The 16602-nt window shown below is 55.8% G+C and overlaps 2 protein-coding genes and 1 long non-coding RNA gene across 4 annotated transcripts in view; 1 reads left to right on the forward strand and 2 right to left on the reverse strand.

Annotated features, from left to right (window-relative positions):
• PDE1B (phosphodiesterase 1B) overlaps window positions 1–7001 on the forward strand; it is a 28737-nt gene extending 21736 nt beyond the window's left edge. For both annotated transcript variants that reach the window (XM_059403330.1, XM_059403331.1), the window contains 9 exons: window positions 338–438; window positions 546–671; window positions 807–908; window positions 1946–2066; window positions 2382–2463; window positions 2793–2901; window positions 3373–3503; window positions 4074–4193; window positions 4707–7001. In XM_059403330.1, coding sequence (XP_059259313.1) covers window positions 338–438; window positions 546–671; window positions 807–908; window positions 1946–2066; window positions 2382–2463; window positions 2793–2901; window positions 3373–3503; window positions 4074–4177 — 876 coding nt within the window. In that variant the 3' untranslated portion in view covers window positions 4178–4193; window positions 4707–7001. The remainder of the gene's footprint in view (window positions 1–337; window positions 439–545; window positions 672–806; window positions 909–1945; window positions 2067–2381; window positions 2464–2792; window positions 2902–3372; window positions 3504–4073; window positions 4194–4706) is intronic.
• Window positions 2524–3442, reverse strand: LOC132019761 (uncharacterized). The gene is made up of 3 exons (XR_009404847.1): window positions 3343–3442; window positions 2702–2929; window positions 2524–2614 (listed from the first exon to the last, which is right to left on the reverse strand). It is a non-coding gene; the product is annotated as an uncharacterized LOC132019761 (long non-coding RNA).
• Window positions 7002–7070: 69 nt separating the features above from the next.
• Window positions 7071–15022, reverse strand: PPP1R1A (protein phosphatase 1 regulatory inhibitor subunit 1A). The gene is made up of 7 exons (XM_059403332.1): window positions 14746–15022; window positions 10976–11036; window positions 9916–9953; window positions 9500–9563; window positions 8749–8904; window positions 7745–7851; window positions 7071–7202 (listed from the first exon to the last, which is right to left on the reverse strand). Exons 1-7 carry the CDS (start codon window positions 14827–14829, stop codon window positions 7197–7199), a joined length of 516 nt encoding a protein of 171 aa, XP_059259315.1. The 5' UTR covers window positions 14830–15022; the 3' UTR covers window positions 7071–7196.
• Window positions 15023–16602: the final 1580 nt, after the last annotated feature.

Raw genomic sequence — 16602 nt, forward strand, 5'->3', positions numbered from 1 at the left:
GGAAGTCTAGACTCTCCTCCCATTTCCCTTTGTCTCTCTTTGGTTCCTCTCCTTTGGTATTCCAGAGTCTTTACAGAGCCAAATTTTACTTACTCCAGAGAATTCCTGGGTGGACCGTAATGTCATGGGCAGTGCTGGGGGCGTGTTCTGGGATATAGTGGGAATGTGTCAGGTTGGGGTAAAGGGGCGTATTTCACCATTCTGGGAGCTGAAAAACCTGGCCATCTTAGCCTTGAAGAGCAGAAGGGATGGGCTGAGTCCTATAGCCTGGGGTGGAGGTCTTTGGGCAGTGATGGGCAGGGTGAAGCCCTTCTCTTCCCCCCCCTCTCTCTGCCAGCATTGCCTATCGGAGATCGAGGTCTTAGCCATCATCTTTGCTGCAGCCATCCATGACTACGAGCACACAGGCACTACCAACAGCTTCCACATCCAGACCAAGTGAGGGGTGCCAGTGTGGCAGGGGCAGGAGGGGTCCTGCGGGGGTGGGGAGGCTGCCAGAGCCCCCACTTGCAGGGGGCTGGATGCGATGACCCTTGGCTCTGCAGGTCAGAGTGTGCCATCCTGTACAATGACCGCTCAGTGCTGGAGAATCACCACATCAGCTCTGTCTTCCGAATGATGCAGGATGACGAGATGAACATCTTCATCAACCTCACCAAGGATGAGTTTGTGTGAGCTGAAGGCCGGAGTGGGCCTCCCGAAGAGACCTCCCTCCACTCCCCCTGACCCTCTCTTCTCATGCGCTGGACCTCCGGCCCATCAGCGCTGTGGTGGGGGCTGATTGCTGTCTGGTTCTGTCCATCCAGAGAGCTCCGGGCCCTGGTCATCGAGATGGTGTTGGCCACCGACATGTCCTGCCATTTCCAGCAAGTGAAGTGCATGAAGACAGCCTTGCAGCAGCTGGAGAGGTGGCATCTGGGGGGATGTGGCTGGGTCATGGCCAGAGTGGGGGCTGTGAGAATCGGGCGCACGTACGCGGGTAGCTGGTATGCCACGCTTTTACCTGGGTGGAGAAACTCTCCTGGTTCCAGGTGCCAGAGCCCATCTCCACAATGTGTGTGTGTGCGCGCGGGAGACGTGTGGGCACACGGGCCCAGATTTGCATCTGGGGCACTGTGGGAGGGCACATGGGGCCAGGGGTCTGAAATGCGCGGTTTCACTATGGGATAGCCTGACCCTGCAATGTTGGGAAAACCTTGCAACGTTTTTGGATTCGGTTCCTTATTGTGCCATGTGAGAATGAGAGGCCTCCCCACCACAGCTCGAAGCCACTTCCAACACCAGTAGGGCTAGCCTGAGAGTCACGTGAGGTTAGAGGAAAAAAGCACAGAGCAAATGCCTCGATGACATTGAATGTGGCTTAGAGATAGGTGGGAGAATATAACTGTGTAAGAGAGAGGAGACTATGTGTGGGGGGATCCCCAGGGTGTGTGTTCATGTCCAGTGTCTCTGGGGGACAGTATGCAGTGTGGCACCGTTGGGGAATAATGACAATACTTATGATGATGATGAGGATGATGGAGATTATAGATAACATCTTCTGTCAGCACTGTGGGCCAGACACTCTACTAAATACTGCTGTGTTGCGTGTCATTGAATTTTCAGAACAACGCTACGTGGCAGGTTCTGTTCCTATTTCCTGTTAGGATTGAGGAAAGTTCAATATGAACATTTTAAATAACTTGCTCTGTGTCACACAGCTAGTGTGTGATACGTACAGTGGGGATTTGAACCTGTGCCCCTTGATTCTCAGCGCTTGGCCTGGTTCCACCTCTATAGGTGTGTGTGTGTGTGTGTTTGCACATGTGTGCGTGCATGTTGCCCCAGAGGGTGGCTGAAATTCCCTGCAAGGATCCCAGGGCTTGTGATGGGAAGTTAGGAATGGTCCAGTTTTTCTTCTCCTAAAAAGATGAGTCTCCCTTCCCTTGCTGCCTGCACTGACCAGGATTGACAAGTCCAAGGCCCTGTCTCTGCTGCTCCATGCTGCCGACATCAGCCACCCAACCAAGCAGTGGTCGGTCCACAGCCGCTGGACCAAGGCCCTCATGGAGGAGTTCTTCCGTCAGGTAGCGGGGCATCTTCACCCATGCCTGCCCCCCTTCCCCTTGTTCTCCGGGCTCCCACTCCACTTCCAGATCTTCATTCAGCTCCCTGTAGCTTCTGACCTGATCCCGAAGCCCTGGGAACAGAGGTCATTTTCCTAAAAGCTTAACTGTGGTAGCATTGCATTTGCGTATCGTCCATTTCCAGGTCAAAGGCACCGAGATGCCTCTTCTCCCACAACAACCCCTGACCTCCCCCAGCTGCACCCCAGAGTGGGGGTGGTCTGAGGCAAGCCTCAGAGGAAAGCCTCCAGCTTTCCCACCTTGTCTTCTCCCCAGGGTGACAAAGAGGCAGAGCTGGGGCTGCCCTTTTCTCCGCTGTGTGATCGCACTTCCACTCTGGTGGCACAGTCGCAGATTGGTGAGTGGCCTCTCCTGTGGGGAGGAGAGTCCTGGCAAGGGGACAGGATGCTTTCTGGGCTGAGGCCAGGCCTCTCCAAGTTGCCATCCCTTAAAACCAGTCTTCCTGTGGAGTAAGCTTGTGCTGGGGCCTGGGGTCCTGGGTAGAAGGCCTGGGGGTGCAAAAGTGGGGTCACAAAGACATCGTTGCAAAGGCTTCCCCCTCTGGGAATTTCTCAGCCTGGGTCACCCTGTCTTACCCGCAGCCAGGCGTTCCAGCCACACGGGTGCCTCTGCCCAGCCCTCTGGGTGTGTGTGGGAACTCTCCATTGTGTTCTCCCTTTACTGCAGGTTTCATCGACTTCATCGTGGAGCCAACCTTCTCTGTGTTGACTGATGTGGCCGAGAAGAGCGTCCAGCCCCTGGCGGATGAGGACTCCAAGTCTAAGAGCCAGCCCAGGTGAGGGTGGCTGGGGCAGCTGTCTCTCCTGGTTCGGGGGGAGGGAAGAGGGACTCTCAGAGAGCACTGATCGCAGGGAGGAGGTACAGCCATGGCAGGCGAGTGGAGAAACTTGGCTACCCAAAACTTGAGACCCTCTGCTGCCTGTCACACAAAGGGGTGAGGGGGTGGGGCCAGAAGGCTGTGACCTGCACCTGTGGTCCCCTCCAGCCATTTTTGTTTGCTCTGTCTTTATTGCCCTTTTGCTAATGTTGTTTTTATTTTCCTTCTAGTAGTAGGGAAGGTGTGGAGAGGAAGGGGTGAAGCTATAGGAAAAGGGGCAGGGAATTGGGGGTACCCAGCAGTGGGAAAGGGGGAGGATAAGTCTCCCTAAGCTTCCTCCTGGTCTTCCATCCCTGCCGCTGAGGGATGGAAGGCAGTTCTGGAGTGGGCTGGTCTCACCTCTGGAGTCGGGGTGGGGGGCTGCTTTAGTTTCCAGTGGCGCCAACCCTCTCTGGATGTGGAAGTAGGAGACCCCAACCCTGATGTGGTCAGCTTCCGCTCTACCTGGACCAAATACATTCAGGAGAACAAGCAGAAATGGAAGGAACGGGCAGCAAGTGGTGGGTGCTGTTGGACCCAGGGGTTGAGGTGGGGTGAGGGTGAGGCCTTGTGGGGAGGGTGGCTGATGGAGCCAGAGCAGGTCTACTTTCTTTAAACCCCTGGAGCAACCCTTTGACTTCCAGAGTTGAGAATGGAGCTGATCAGACTAAAGATGATAGAAAAGAGTGTCAAGCTGATTGGCCTGGATTAGGGACAGGGACAGGAGACGGGGGACAGGAGAGAAGATAGGAACAGCCATATTCCACAGCCCAAAGGACCCCATGCATGTTGTGGTCTGTAAATGGTGGTCTGTGGTCTGTGGTCTGTAAAGTCACCCAGTAGATCTGGGTGACTTGGTGGCCTTGGCTGGGAAATCTCTTTTCTTTAGGTGTGAGTTGACGGTTATGAATTTTAGCAAGGCTGGGAAAGAATGCTGGGGAGGCTCTCCCTAAGTTGTCATGTGTTGAATGCAGCTCATCTTGAAGGCAGGAGGATGCATGAGAATCCTTTACTTTTCTCCACATGCTCCTGGCATTTTGGGGAAAAATGTTTCTTGTCTGGGTCCCAACTTCCTAAATGCCCCCCTGCAGGTGTCACCAACCAGATGTCCATTGATGAACTGTCCCCCTGTGAGGAAGAGGCCCTGCCCTCCCCCGCTGAGGATGAACACAACCAGAATGGGAATCTGGACTAGCCTGGGGCTGGCCCACGTGAGCCTGTGTGCTGGAGGGGGGAGGGTCTGGAGAGTCTGTAGGGAGTAGAGAGAGCTGGGTGTCCAACATGGAGTCTCTGAAGGGTCATGTCTGGGGTTCTGTGGATGCAAGGTTCTTCCTAGCTCTTCTGAGGGAGGAAAATGGAAGTGAACACATACTTGAGCCAGGGCCTGAGTGGGAAGCAGGGAAATCTTTCCACCCCTTCTATCCGGTCCCTGCAGGAAGGAGGTAGCTCCTCAGAACAGGGAGGGCCTGAGCAAGGCTACAGCACCTTTGTGAGGGTTCGGGAACAGGGCCCAGCCAGGGCGCAGGACTCTGAGAGGTCGGTTGGGTGTGGCTTTGAGAGCAGCCCCCTGCTCAAATGCTTGGGTGAGCACCCTGTGCAGGCATTGTTGGCACAACTGTGTGTGGGACTGGGGTGGGGGGTGGGTCTGGCGGGCCTTGGAGAAGGTAAATCAGGCTGGAGATAAGGCAAAGATCGGAGCATTGAGGCCTCTCCCTCTTTCCCAGGTCCTCAATGCGTCCAAAGTGTTCGATGTCATCAGCACCATTCATCGGGACCGGCTCCCCCATCTGCTCCAAGGGAGCATGGAGGTTGAGGAACAGACAACCCACCCAAAGGCCGAATGCCAGAGATTGTGGGGTTGGGGGAAGGGCCCCTCCCCACCTGACACCCATTGGGGCGCACTTTAATTTCCCAGCAGCAAGTCTGGGAAACTTCAGGCTCCCAATGGTCACTGTGCCCATTCCCCTGCCTCTGGACTCCCCCCCAACCCACTCTTATAGCCAGTTGGCTGGCTGGGAGAGGGGAGCTTCTTGGAGGCCTCCCAGGGCCCAGGGGGGAGGGTCAGAGATGCCAGCCCCTGGGCCCTCCCCCATCCTTTTTTGCCTCCAAGTTTCTAAGCAATACATTTTAGGGGGTTTCCTCAGCCCCCCCAGATCTTAGCTGGCAGGTCTGGGTCCCCCTTTTCCTCCCCTGGGAGGAGCTGGAATAGGATAGAAAGCTGGGGGTTTTCAGAGCCCTGTGTGTAGAGAGGGGAGGGGCTCCTTCAGGGCATGGGATCTTTCTAGGGCCTGGGAATGCAGGGGGTGTTCTCTTTACCCCAGACCTACACTGCTTCAGCACCATCCCCAGACCCTCTCCGCATCCCAATCTTCCTTCCCTCCCATTCTGAAATGTGGACTGGGGGAAGAGAGGAGGCCTTCCTGGGGTCCACAAGAACTTGGGATTGGTCTGGGCCTCTGGGGCCTGTCACCTACCCTGGCTGTCCTGAGCCCTTTGCCTCCTTCCTCTCCCCTCGGGCTGGGAGGCTCCCATCCGACCAATGTCTGTAAAGTGCTCTGAGGTCTCCCCAGCAAAGCACCTTCAGGATGCATTTTATGAGCAAAGGCAGGAGAGACCAGCTGGGTTGGGGCTAAGGGTGCACGGGGAGGGTGAGATGTTATCCAGGAAGCCTGTAGTGTTCTCAGAGGGTCACTCCCTGCCCTCCCCCTTCCAGCACCTGCCCAGCCACTGCTGATGGCACCAAAAGGCCCCTCCCCTGGGACAAGTTCGGAGTGGTGGGTAGAAGGCAGATGGAAGGGACTTGCGGCTGCTGCTGTTGTGCTTCCTGAAGAGAGCCTGCCAGGCCCTATGTCCCTTCTTCTCAGACTCTCTGAGCAGCCTTGTCCCAGGAAAGGCCTAAGTCCCGGTGACTGCCCTCCTCTTATCTTGTAAATACCAACCATGCATTTGTACAGTGGGCCCTGTTCCTGTGAAGTCCATATCCATGGTCTCTTAGACCTACCACCTTGACACTTGTCCCTCCTCCCCCACCCCAAGTGGGGCAGAGACGCATGTGACTCACCCCTGCCCTTGGTCTCCCAGAACCCTGCTATAGCCAGAGATCAATAAAGAAGGGAGACCAGGCCTGGTTGTGTTTCGTGTTCACTGGATGGAAGCATCTTCATGTATACTGTCTCTGTGAAGCTCGAAAAAATCCTGGTGTGGTGTTCTCCCTATTGTGTATGTGGGTGGGGATGCTGGGCCCCCCGGAGAGGTGAGGTCTTTCCTGAGGGCACATAGTAGGGACCCCTGAGACTCTCGCTGCCAAAGTGCTTCTGTAAGGAAGGGCGATTCTTGCCTTTCCTTCTCCCCTCCCCACTCCACCACCTGCAAAAATCAAAAGCAGTGGGCATGAGAGGCCTGGCTGACCAGGGAAGTTTCTTTCCCTGTTCTGGGTTTTTGTCTTTTGCCCTGGCCCCTCCGTGTCTTAGACCAGGGAGAGAGAGGCTCCCAGCCAGGGCCTCGTCATTAATAGCCACTGTGTTCTCAACCCAGCTTTGCTATCGGGTTGGAATAGGGGTGGTGGTCTCCTCATCTCTGGAGGAGGGACCACATCCTGAAGCCGGGAATCACTGAGGCTTGGAGAGCGAGCAGTCAAGGAGGCATCCACACAACTCAACAACCCCTTTCCCTTGGGCCAAGGGCCAGGATACAGTTCCCCCTTTTGCCCAGCAGACGGCGGCCACAGCACAGGCACAGCTGGATGGGCTGTAGAACCAAGTCTCAGCTTTGGGACAATCCTGCAGGGGGCTGGTATCTTTTCCTCAATTAAGGGAAGAGAACCCAGAACCCAAGCCTTTCCTTCCTTCTTGGTGCCCTGGAAGTTAGTCCTTACACCTGTCTGACTGCCCCCCCCCCCATCTCTCTTGCCACAGCAAGTAGGGGCAGGGCTGAGGGGAGAATTCTCTCCCCTCCCCCAAGGCTCCCGTCCAGCTTCTCTATTTCCTCTTTTCCAGAGGAGCTGGGCAGGAGAGGGGGCTGCAGAGAGGGCAGGACAAGAAGGGAGGGAAAGAGGATTCTCCATGCCGGGAAAGAAGGAAAATGCCAAGGACCTAACACCAAATTTATCACTTTTTAAAAACAAGAGATTTTTCCCAAAAGTGAAGAGTAAGAAACTGATCCAGTGTCCATGCATTCCCAACCGCAGTCTCCATTGCAGGATACCTCCTCCACTCTCAGACCTGTTGTGGGGGAGGGGCAGAAAGAGAGGGCGAGTGAGAGACCAGAGGGCCTACTGTCCCCACCCTTGCTGCTCTGCCCATCGTCAAGCATCTAACCTCCAATGTCTGACACCAGTCCCCCCAACTTGTCCAGCTTCATGCAGGGGAGGGAGGAACTGGAAAAATCAAAGCCCACAAGGCTCTCTCATCAATGCCTCCACTCCAGGCAGGACTACAGCTCACACAGCCTGGACATGAGGTTCTTCCTCTGGGTTCCAAATACTTTTTCTCAGAAAGCTGATGGCAGACTTCCATCACCCATTCTAGGAGCCAAACACCCTAGTACTGAGCCTAACCTCACTCCTTTGTCCTGTAGCTTAATCCCATTTCTCTTTGTCCATGGATACATAATACCCCCAAATCTTCTTGCCTGAGACAAGAGCTTTTCAGTGACTGAAGCTGGTCCTTTATTCCCCCTTTTCCTGATTCCAGATCTTCATCCTTGCCGTTATCTACGCAGCCTGCTTTCCTGCAGACGGGGGCGCCCAGTCCTGGGCTCTTACCGAGTTGGCTCCCTGGGAATCCAATGGTGGTATATGGGTTGTGGGTTCCTCTTTGCTGGGTTTCTCACTGCCCCTCTCCTGAGCTTTAGGGATGGGTTCTGCAGGCTCTAAGGAGGGAAAATGGGCGGTGGGAGGGAAAGGCAGTATTCATGAATTTTGGTAGAGGTTGCTGCTCCTCTTACCCCATCTGATACTCCAGTGACCCTTGAGAGGGGGGGCAATCAGATAAGACCCATGGTGTGTTCTCTGATCACAGCTATGACTATAGGACCATTTTTCTTTTTTTATTTGCCATCAGAAATTTAAAAAATAAAACAAAACAAAGGAAAGTTAAAACAAGTTTGGGTACAATTTGGCTAAACCTGACTTTGTATGGGACTACTGATGGTCTTCATTGATGTCATTTAGTGAGACCATTCAGTTCACTGCAGAACTATTACCGTGTTTGATTACAGGGTGCTCTGCTAGGTAGTATGTAATACACAGTACATGTATGATGTCACCTTCGGGTAACTGGAAGAACTCTGGATTCTAGAATCCACGTGGGATAAGGGACTGCAGACACGTGTTAACAGCACTTCCATTTACTGCAAGCTTTGTATGTGTCAGCTCCTGGGCTAAGAACGGGTCTCATTCCATTTCCACAAACAACCCAAGGCCAGAGGCGTTGTCATTATCATTTTACAGACCGAGGGCAGTGAAAAACAAACAAACAAACAAAACAAAACTGCTGGTGGAATGACAGAGCCCAGCTTCCAGCCTGTGAGTGTGGGTCCCTTGTTGGTGGGCTCGCACCACCCAGCAGGGAGCACCACCCCCCAACTCCATCCAAGCAGGGAGGGGCTGGGATCATTCAGTGAGGCAACGTGAACAGAGGCAAACACGTGTGGTCCATAGAAATGGATCCATATTCTCAGGGCAGTTTCTGGCTATGATGAGACCCCTCCCCATGATGGGTAAGGTCTGCCTCCTCCTGGGCCAGTCCCTCCCCAGCCTGAACGTACTTTGTGCTCTCCCAGACGAGCCCAGCCTTAACTCCGCTTCTGTGTCTTTCATCCCAGGCGGGCAGGACTCCTGGGCCCCTGTGCTCTCAGCTGCTCCCTCGGGTTCCTCTCCCTGCTGCTGTTGCCCCAGGTGATGTTCAACCATCATCTGGAGCTCTGGGGGCACAGAGAAAGGGAGGGATGTGATAGCTCAGAGTCTCCTCTGTGGACTGTCCTATTCCACAGCCCCATGGAAGGGCCAGTGGATCCTGTGTGACTTTTCCACCCTCTGAGACCTGAATGGGGTGGGGGTAGGGGATATTTGCTGGGCACCAGGGAGGGCCTAAAGGTATACAATAAAACACATTTCCTTCGAAAGTAAGGGAGGGGAGGGGCAGGGCCTTCAGGAACCATAGATCTTCCTAACTCTCTGAGATACTTGATCTCCCGTGGGGGGAAAGAGTAAAGACTCCATTTAGATTCAAGAAATACTTGAGAACCTTCCGTGTGGTGAGCACTCATTGTCTCTTTAGCTGCCATAGTGAGGTGGTGCTCAGGGCTCAGTGGGTGAAGCAGGTTCTCCCAGGCCTCCCAGCTAGTCGGAGGCAGAGCTGGAACCCAGCCCAGACTGTCTAGCAGCAATTCGATTATAATAAAGGCGGGTTTAAGGACTTCCCAAGGATTCCCTCCAAAAAGGGGTCATTAGGTCTACTGCTCAGTCTTAGGCACAGAGGGGAAGAAAGGGATGGGAAGGTGGGGGGGTCTTCCTAACCTTTCATTGTGGGTGTGGTCCTTGTCACCTTCTTCCGTTGTCGTGGAGACATGGCCAACGTGGACTGTGAAGGACACAGAGCATAGGTGGGGGGGCCAGCCCTTCTCCCCTGCCTTCTGTGCCTTGCCATGCTTTTGGATTGGAGATTGGGGGTCAGCTATGGTCTTCAGAAAGTGAGGGGAGAAATATCCTGCTTCCCAGGGTGCTCCCCTCCCCCACACAGTGGTGAGCAAGGAGACTGGGTATGGGGGATATGGTGTGTGTATGTGTATGTGTGTGTCCGCTCATATTCACTTGGAGGCAGAGGAGAGGGAGTCAAAAGGCCTTACAGATTGGGGAGGGGGTGGTCTTAGGAATAATCCTCTGAAGAAACTCTGGGTTCTCTGGGCTGGGCTGAGCGAGAGGGACCGGCTCACCTTGAGAAGCGGGTTGGGGATCCGGTCTTCATCTATCTCTGAGGGGAACAGGGAAAGGATAATGTGAAGAGGACTGAAAACCGAGGGGTCCCTATGGAGCTGACTTCCCAAGGGGAGAAGCCTCAGCAGTCACCAGCTTTCCGATCTGTCCCTCACATCTGCCCTAGGAAGCTGGCCCTGATGGCTGCCCCAGGCCCGCTCCCTTTGGCTCCCTCCTGCCCTGCTTTCTTCCCTGCGCGGAGTCCTGTTCTTGACTCTGTGGTCAGTCTGTGTCTACATCCTTGCCTTGGACCTGGAGGTTCCTGAAGTAGAATCCATGGTCCTTTGGCTCTTTCCCTCCATCTCCTCCCAACCATTGTCCCCCTACCCTGCGCAGCATTCAGGAACTGAATCCTGCGCGGGAGGGAAGACGGGATAAAGGAGAGCAAGTTTCCCCTGGGCAGGGAGGTACAACAACCCTTTTTGGTAGTTGGGTGCAGGCTGGAGATTCCAGCCTTTTGAACTCCAGGCTCACTTATGAGCACGACCGCCTTTCTGCCACTGTCCTGGCAAGCTCCCCTGATATTCTCAAACACCTGGTTCTCTCTCCAGACCTTGCTGGGCACATGGGTGACCGGAATGCCAGCTGCTCCCTGAGCTGTGTCTAACCTTCCCCTTCCCCTCTGGGGGCCGGGAAGATGGCTGATGGAGGCGGTCCCTCCCCCTCACAGCTGTCACTGCCTCTGGGGGTGGGGGGCCTGCAGCATCTCCGTTGCTGGAGAAATCTGGAAAGCTGTTGCCGCAGCAACCAGCACTCAGTTGACCACCCCAATTCCTGGGGGGCTTAGGAGCCAGGTGCTTTCCCTCCCCTTCCCCAGAACTGCTCCATCTTGCCAAAGCAAAGGAAATGCTCCTGCTAATACAGCCACCACTTTCCCGACTCTGATCCCCGGGGGGCTGCGGAGCTAGCTCTCTGAATCCTTGGATCTGCACTTGTTCTCGCTAGTGCCCGCCTGCTCTCACTGGACCTGGCTGTCCGCAGCAGCACCCATGCCCTTCAACGACCCATCCCTGGGGTTACCTGGGGAGGACTGGTCACTGGTCAGCACGAGGGTGGCAGGGGTGGGGCGGCGCCTCCGAATCTGAGGGAAGAGGTCAAGTGCACGTGGAAGCATCGAAGCCCCACCCAATACCACTCAGCAACATAATCCAGGCTCCTGGCTTAATACATCTCAAAAAATGCCACATTACACTGAACCTACACATTCTTGGGCCCACCCCTCTCCCTTGGGGACCCAAAAGACCCCCAACCCCTTTCTGTTTTTGCATCTCCCTCATAATCCATCTTAGCAGCTTTATCTGCTCTCATGCATTGATCTCTGGCTGCCTGTCCTTCCGTTCATCCTGATCAATGGTCAGAAATAACCCTGGAGGTCCAAGGCTCTTCCCTCAGTGTTCCAGCCCACAGCCCCAGACAGACATTAACCTTTAGTGCCCTGGCATCAATGGAGAGCACCCTGTGGTCCCCGCCCAGGCTGGGGGAATGGCACAGGGAAGGTAGGGATGAAGGTGCCTTCTCCCGGCCAACGCCCATGCCTTGGCTCATTCTCCAAAGTCCTCCCTATCCTTGGGTACACTGCCTTTCTAATTTGTCAGGAAATGCGGTCTGGGGAAATCCTTGTCATGGTAAATAAAATACTAGCAGGAGCCATAGGCAGGAGTCTAATCAGGGCCTAAAGTTACCTGAAAAATCTTATCCTGGGCTCCAGGGTCCCGTTCTAAGAAATTAACATATAAAAGCAGACTGCGGGCAGGGTGGCTGCTGTTCCTTTGCCATGCTGCCAATAAAGTTGATTGTTGTTGAAGTCAGTCCAAGGACTCCTGGGACGTGTGGGTTTTTTCCCTTTCTCTGGAGGGTATAGAGGCTTAGAAGCGAGGGGTCTCGTGGGGCTGGAGTCCCCGTAGCTCCCTCCAGGGCAGGAGAGAGGAGGGAAGTCTAAAGGGGTTGGGAAAGGGGCTAAAATTATCCAGGGCTGAGGGCAGTAGGGTGAGGATACTGAAGGATCAACTTCCTATCTTCTGTGTCCATTATGTAGCTTCACTACCATTGGGGGTGGGGTAAGACGCCTGCCCTTCTCTATGCCCAGAAATGGATTTCAGCCCTCACAAGAGGTTAGTCTGAGAGGGGGACTCTCCCCAAAGAAATGGGATGCATCCAATGGGGGCATTGTGGGGGTAGGTCACTGTTTCTCTGGAGATTCCAGCAACATCTGTTTGGGGTGACCTTTCAAGGTCCCTGGCAGTACCAGTCTTCTGTGTGTGTGTGTGTGTGCGTGCGCACGTGTGTGTGCACACACACGCGCGCATGCACATGCACATGCACATACACATAGGCACTACACAAACATCTGCTGTGAGTCTGACTGGCCGTTCCTGAGGCAGAGGGGCTGGGCGCCAGCAGGTTGGCATGTGGGCTTCACATCTGTGGGGTGAGGGGAATCCCTTCCTGGGGAGGACTCCTCTTTATGTCTTTCTTGCTGTGGGTGGAGGGGGGATGCTGGCTGTGGAGGAGTCAGAGACACAGGGAGAGGATGGGGATGTTAGTGGAAGGTGGGAGGCTGAGAAGGGACCACAAGGAGGACAGAAAGGGCCTTTGAGAGGGCAGCAGGGCTCTGCGATGTTGGACAGGCCCCTTCCTTAGCCCATTTCCTTGCCTTGGATAAGATTTCTAGGCACTCAAGAGTCTTTGAGAATTTCGATATCATATAGTTGAAGGGAGTCAAATCAGCCTTCCCAAAGCACCTTCCAGGCACCTGAACTACTAGGTAGCAAATAGATGGTCTCTCTTCTTTCTCTTGCACCTATCTTCAATCCCAGTGTTCAAGGACACCTGGTGCCTTTGCCTCTGATTTGCTGCCAAACCAGTCATGCCAAAGACCTGGTAGCTGTGGGCACCCCTCCACCCGCTGCCATTCTGTGCTCCATAACTCACAGCTTCTAACCTCTTTTGCTATCCCATGCCAGTCTGGATTAGGAGCTCCTGCCACGCCTGGAGCTTCTGGATTGGGTAACACACTTGGGTGACCCAGCTAGAGGGGCCGAGTTAGACTGCAGGTAGAATTTCAGGTCTAGTGGACACCAATTTCAGAATATTAGAGAAAAGCAGGTGGAAGTCCCAGTTCTTTTTTCCCTCTGGCGCCTTACCACTGTCTTCTCCTCCTCTGTTTCCCCGACCCCTGAACAAGCTGGCCTACCCCCTCCTCCTCCCAACACACACTGACACCTGCCTTCTCCAACACCAAACAGATGCAGGTGTCAGGCTGTGAGACCTGTCTATGCTGGTGGAAGGCAGTCCTTCTTGGCACCTCACCCTTAACCCCACCAGCCCACAGTCATGGGCCCTTTTTTGAGTCTGAGGTTATCTTAGCCAGCCCCCTGCCTCCAGGTGTAACAGCCTTGCCCTTGACTCTGGGGAAACACTCCCCACGCTCAGGCTCTCCACCCTCCTCATCCTCACCAGGCCTGAGGTCTCCCCACAGTCCCTCCTACTGTCACCCCTTCCAGGTCTGGAGAAGCGGCTTACCCCAGGCCAGGGCGGGGGGCAGGTGCAGGTTCTCACCCCTACCCACACTTTGGGAAGCTGAAGTCACAGGGAGAGTGTGTGTCCCGACCCTTCCCTTCACACCTTGACCTTATTCCACCAAACAGCTGGAGCAAGCCCAGAGGACACTCTCTCCATCCCATCCCAAGAGGCTACAGAGTTTTTTCAGGTGGGGAGGCCCAGCCAGGGTCCTGGGAGCCATTTGGGGGAAATGGAGAACTGACCTTGTGGCCAATGGATATTCCTTAGGAACGGGGATGTCCAGGGAAATGGACAGAGAACACAAAAAAAGATGGAGCAATGAGCAAAAGAACAAATATTTCGTAAACGGGCGGTAGTAGTGATCATGGGGGGGTCACCGTCTCCACACAAATGCTCACTCTCCCTGAGACACACACTTGCTCACACACTCTCATCCACTGCCGCCTCTGCCAGGCGGCTCTGAGCTAAAAATAGACCAGGCCCTGAGCTGGGCCAGGGCCTTGGACTCCCACCCCTTGAGCCAAGGCCAGCACAGGACTGCTCCCCTGCCCATGGGGTTCCTTGCACCCAGCCCCCAGAAAGCCCCTGCCTCTGGCTTCCCTGGGCCCATCTCTCCATGCCATCCCCACTCCCTGTGCTCCAAAGGGCAGGAGTTGGGAATAGGGACCCACGTGTCCAGACTTACAGAAGAGGGGACCCTCAGCCTGTGGACCCGACCACCCTTTCCCCAAAGCCCCAGCCCTTTCAGTTTTCCTGAGCTCCTTCTTGTTCTCACTCTCTGGAGTCAGGCAAGGTGGCCTTTGGTTAGGGGAGGAACCCGGAGGGCTATTTCTCTTCTTTCAACTCCTTTGACAGCACCAGGCTCCCCTCCATTACCTACCTTTTCCCCGAACCCCTCCCGCAAGGCTGCCGGTACCCTTCGGCGCCCCCACCGAGCTCAGAAACTCTGGCGGGGGCTGACTGGGTGGGGGATGCAAGACTGGCGAAGGGGGGGGGAGGGGTCGTGTCCTCATGCAGGCCCCCTCCCCCAGGGCTGGGGAGGCAGAGAGCGACCCTCTGCAGGGACAGGCTTCGAGGGGAGGCGCTCGCCCTAGCATAGACAGGGGGATGTGGCTCCAGCGGTGGGGGAGGGGAGAGAAGCCCCCCAAACTGAGCGCGGTCGCCCTCACAGGGGCGCATTGCCAAGGGCAGACGAAGAAGGTTTCTCAGCCCAGGGGTCCCTCGTCCTTTGCTGGGCGAGTCCCCGGCCACCCCACCCTGCTCCGCACCTGCTCCGCCGCCTCGGGGTCAAGGTGCGGCTCCAGCAGCGGGACGGTGAACTGGATCTTCCGCGGGCTGTTGTCTTGCTCCATGGCTGGGGCGGCGGCCGCTGAGCCCGCGATGCGGCGGGAGGGCAGGCGGCGGGACTCGGGGCTGGGGCGGGCGCGCTCCCTCTCTGCTCCGCTCCACTCGGGCCCCGGCCCCAGCCCGGCGCGCTCAGCTCCCGGCTCCCGGCACAGCGCTCCCGGCTATCGGCCCCGGGGACTCTGCGGCCGCCGATTGGCTCCGCACCCGCCCCTCCCGGCCCCCTCCCCCTCCCCCAGCCCGGAACTTTAACCCCGTCGTGGCTGCTCCGCCGGCTGCGGGGGTCCCCACCCCGCGGGCGGGCGAGCCGGGTGTGGCTGGGTCCGGGTCGTGGTCGGCGGCCCCTGCCGGCATCCAGGTGTCCTCAGAGATCCGGGCAGGGAGTGGGGGTGGGGAGCGGGACGGAGAACTTCTTCAGGCTGGGACAGGTTTTATGAGTGGGAAGGTAGAGAGGGGCGCTGCCAAGAGGAGGCGGCAAACGCGAGAGGAAGATTTCATTTATGATCTTAAAACGGGTTGTCTCATGGAGCGAGGAAGGAAAGGGGATTTAGGCATGCAGCAGGAGGGATGAAGACTAGATACGGAGAGGGACTTTCCTTGGAGAGGAAAACACTAGGACGAAGGTGAAAACTTGGAGGGGAGGGGTGCGGTCCGGGCGCTGGCAGTTCCCTCGGCCGACCGGGAGGGAGAACTGAAGACCTTAAAGGGTCTCCAGAGGCCAGAGCCTCCCTCTCTTGAAGTGCCGATGGGAGTGGGTGGAGGGCTCGGGGAGAAAGGACCATCTGGGAATCAGCAGAGGGAGCGTTGGGGGTGGGGAGCCGATAATGCTTGTGAAATAGATTTCTCTTTCTGCTTGCTAAACTGTGGGGCTGGGAAAGCAGGTGAAAGGCCTGCAAGGGGAGAAGGCTGGGGGATGGAGGGGGGAGCTCCTGGTGGGGTGGCTTGTTTACAGCTGGGGTTGGTTTCTGATTCCGCTACTGGCAGGGTGATGAAAATGATCTGCTGTAACTGAAGGGATGGAGGTTAGACTCCCTGAAGAACTTACTACGTTGGTATATGACCAGAAGTCAGTCAATACCTGTGAGTGAGGCAGATAGGTTATTCCTAGGATCTGGTGGGTACCATGCCAGGGTCTGGGGGCAATAGGATAGAGGGAGGAGAGGTGCTGTGGCCCTGAGGGGGGTGCAGGGCTGGGTGCATCACTGGGGGAGGAGAAGGACTGGAGGTAGGGAGAAGGGACAGGGAGTTCTGGGGGAGGGGCTGGGCCAGGGCCAGGGCCAGAGATCTGTTTCTTTAGCCTTCAGACCAGCAACTGGCAAGCTCCACACAGATTATGCTTGGTTCTCTGGGGTCCCTAGGATCACCCTCTCCTCTGAGGGCTCAGCCTTACTTCCTAGTTGCCTCCTCCCTTGAGCAGCCCTTCCCTGACCTGGATATCAAGGCCCCTTCCCCTTTTACCTCTCAAAATAGCCTCCCCTGTCCTCCCCCCTAGCCATATCTCTTTACACACATCAGGCCCAGCTCAGTTTTCTCAGGGCAGGCCTGGGGTTATAGGGACTCAGTGGGCCAGCCAGACCTCCATTTGCTTGTTAACCGACCCCATTTTGCTGGGTGTCAGTCACCTGACTCTAGGTCTGTCACCTGAACTCTAGAAATGACCCCCTACACTCAATCTGCACTTGTAGGGTCCCTCTGATTTTTTTAAAAAACTTTTCCTCTCCGGTTTTATTGAAAAACAAGCAACATACATCACTGTATAAATTGAAGGCACACAGCACCAG

Source organism: Mustela nigripes, chromosome 6 (assembly GCF_022355385.1).
Source record: "Mustela nigripes isolate SB6536 chromosome 6, MUSNIG.SB6536, whole genome shotgun sequence".
NCBI lineage: Eukaryota > Metazoa > Chordata > Mammalia > Carnivora > Mustelidae > Mustela > Mustela nigripes.

Bases quoted from the DNA above. Each gene is read 5' to 3' on its own strand.
- PPP1R1A (XM_059403332.1), bottom strand. From the start codon at position 14,829: ATGGAGCAAGACAACAGCCCGCGGAAGATCCAGTTCACCGTCCCGCTG. The intron at 11,037-14,745 runs GTGCGGAGCAGG...CTCTTCCCTCAG, and splicing joins ACCCCGAGGCGGCGGAGCAG to ATTCGGAGGCGCCGCCCCAC. The intron at 8,905-9,499 runs GTTAGGAAGACC...CTGTGCCCCCAG, and splicing joins GACCACACCCACAATGAAAG to AGCTCCAGATGATGGTTGAA.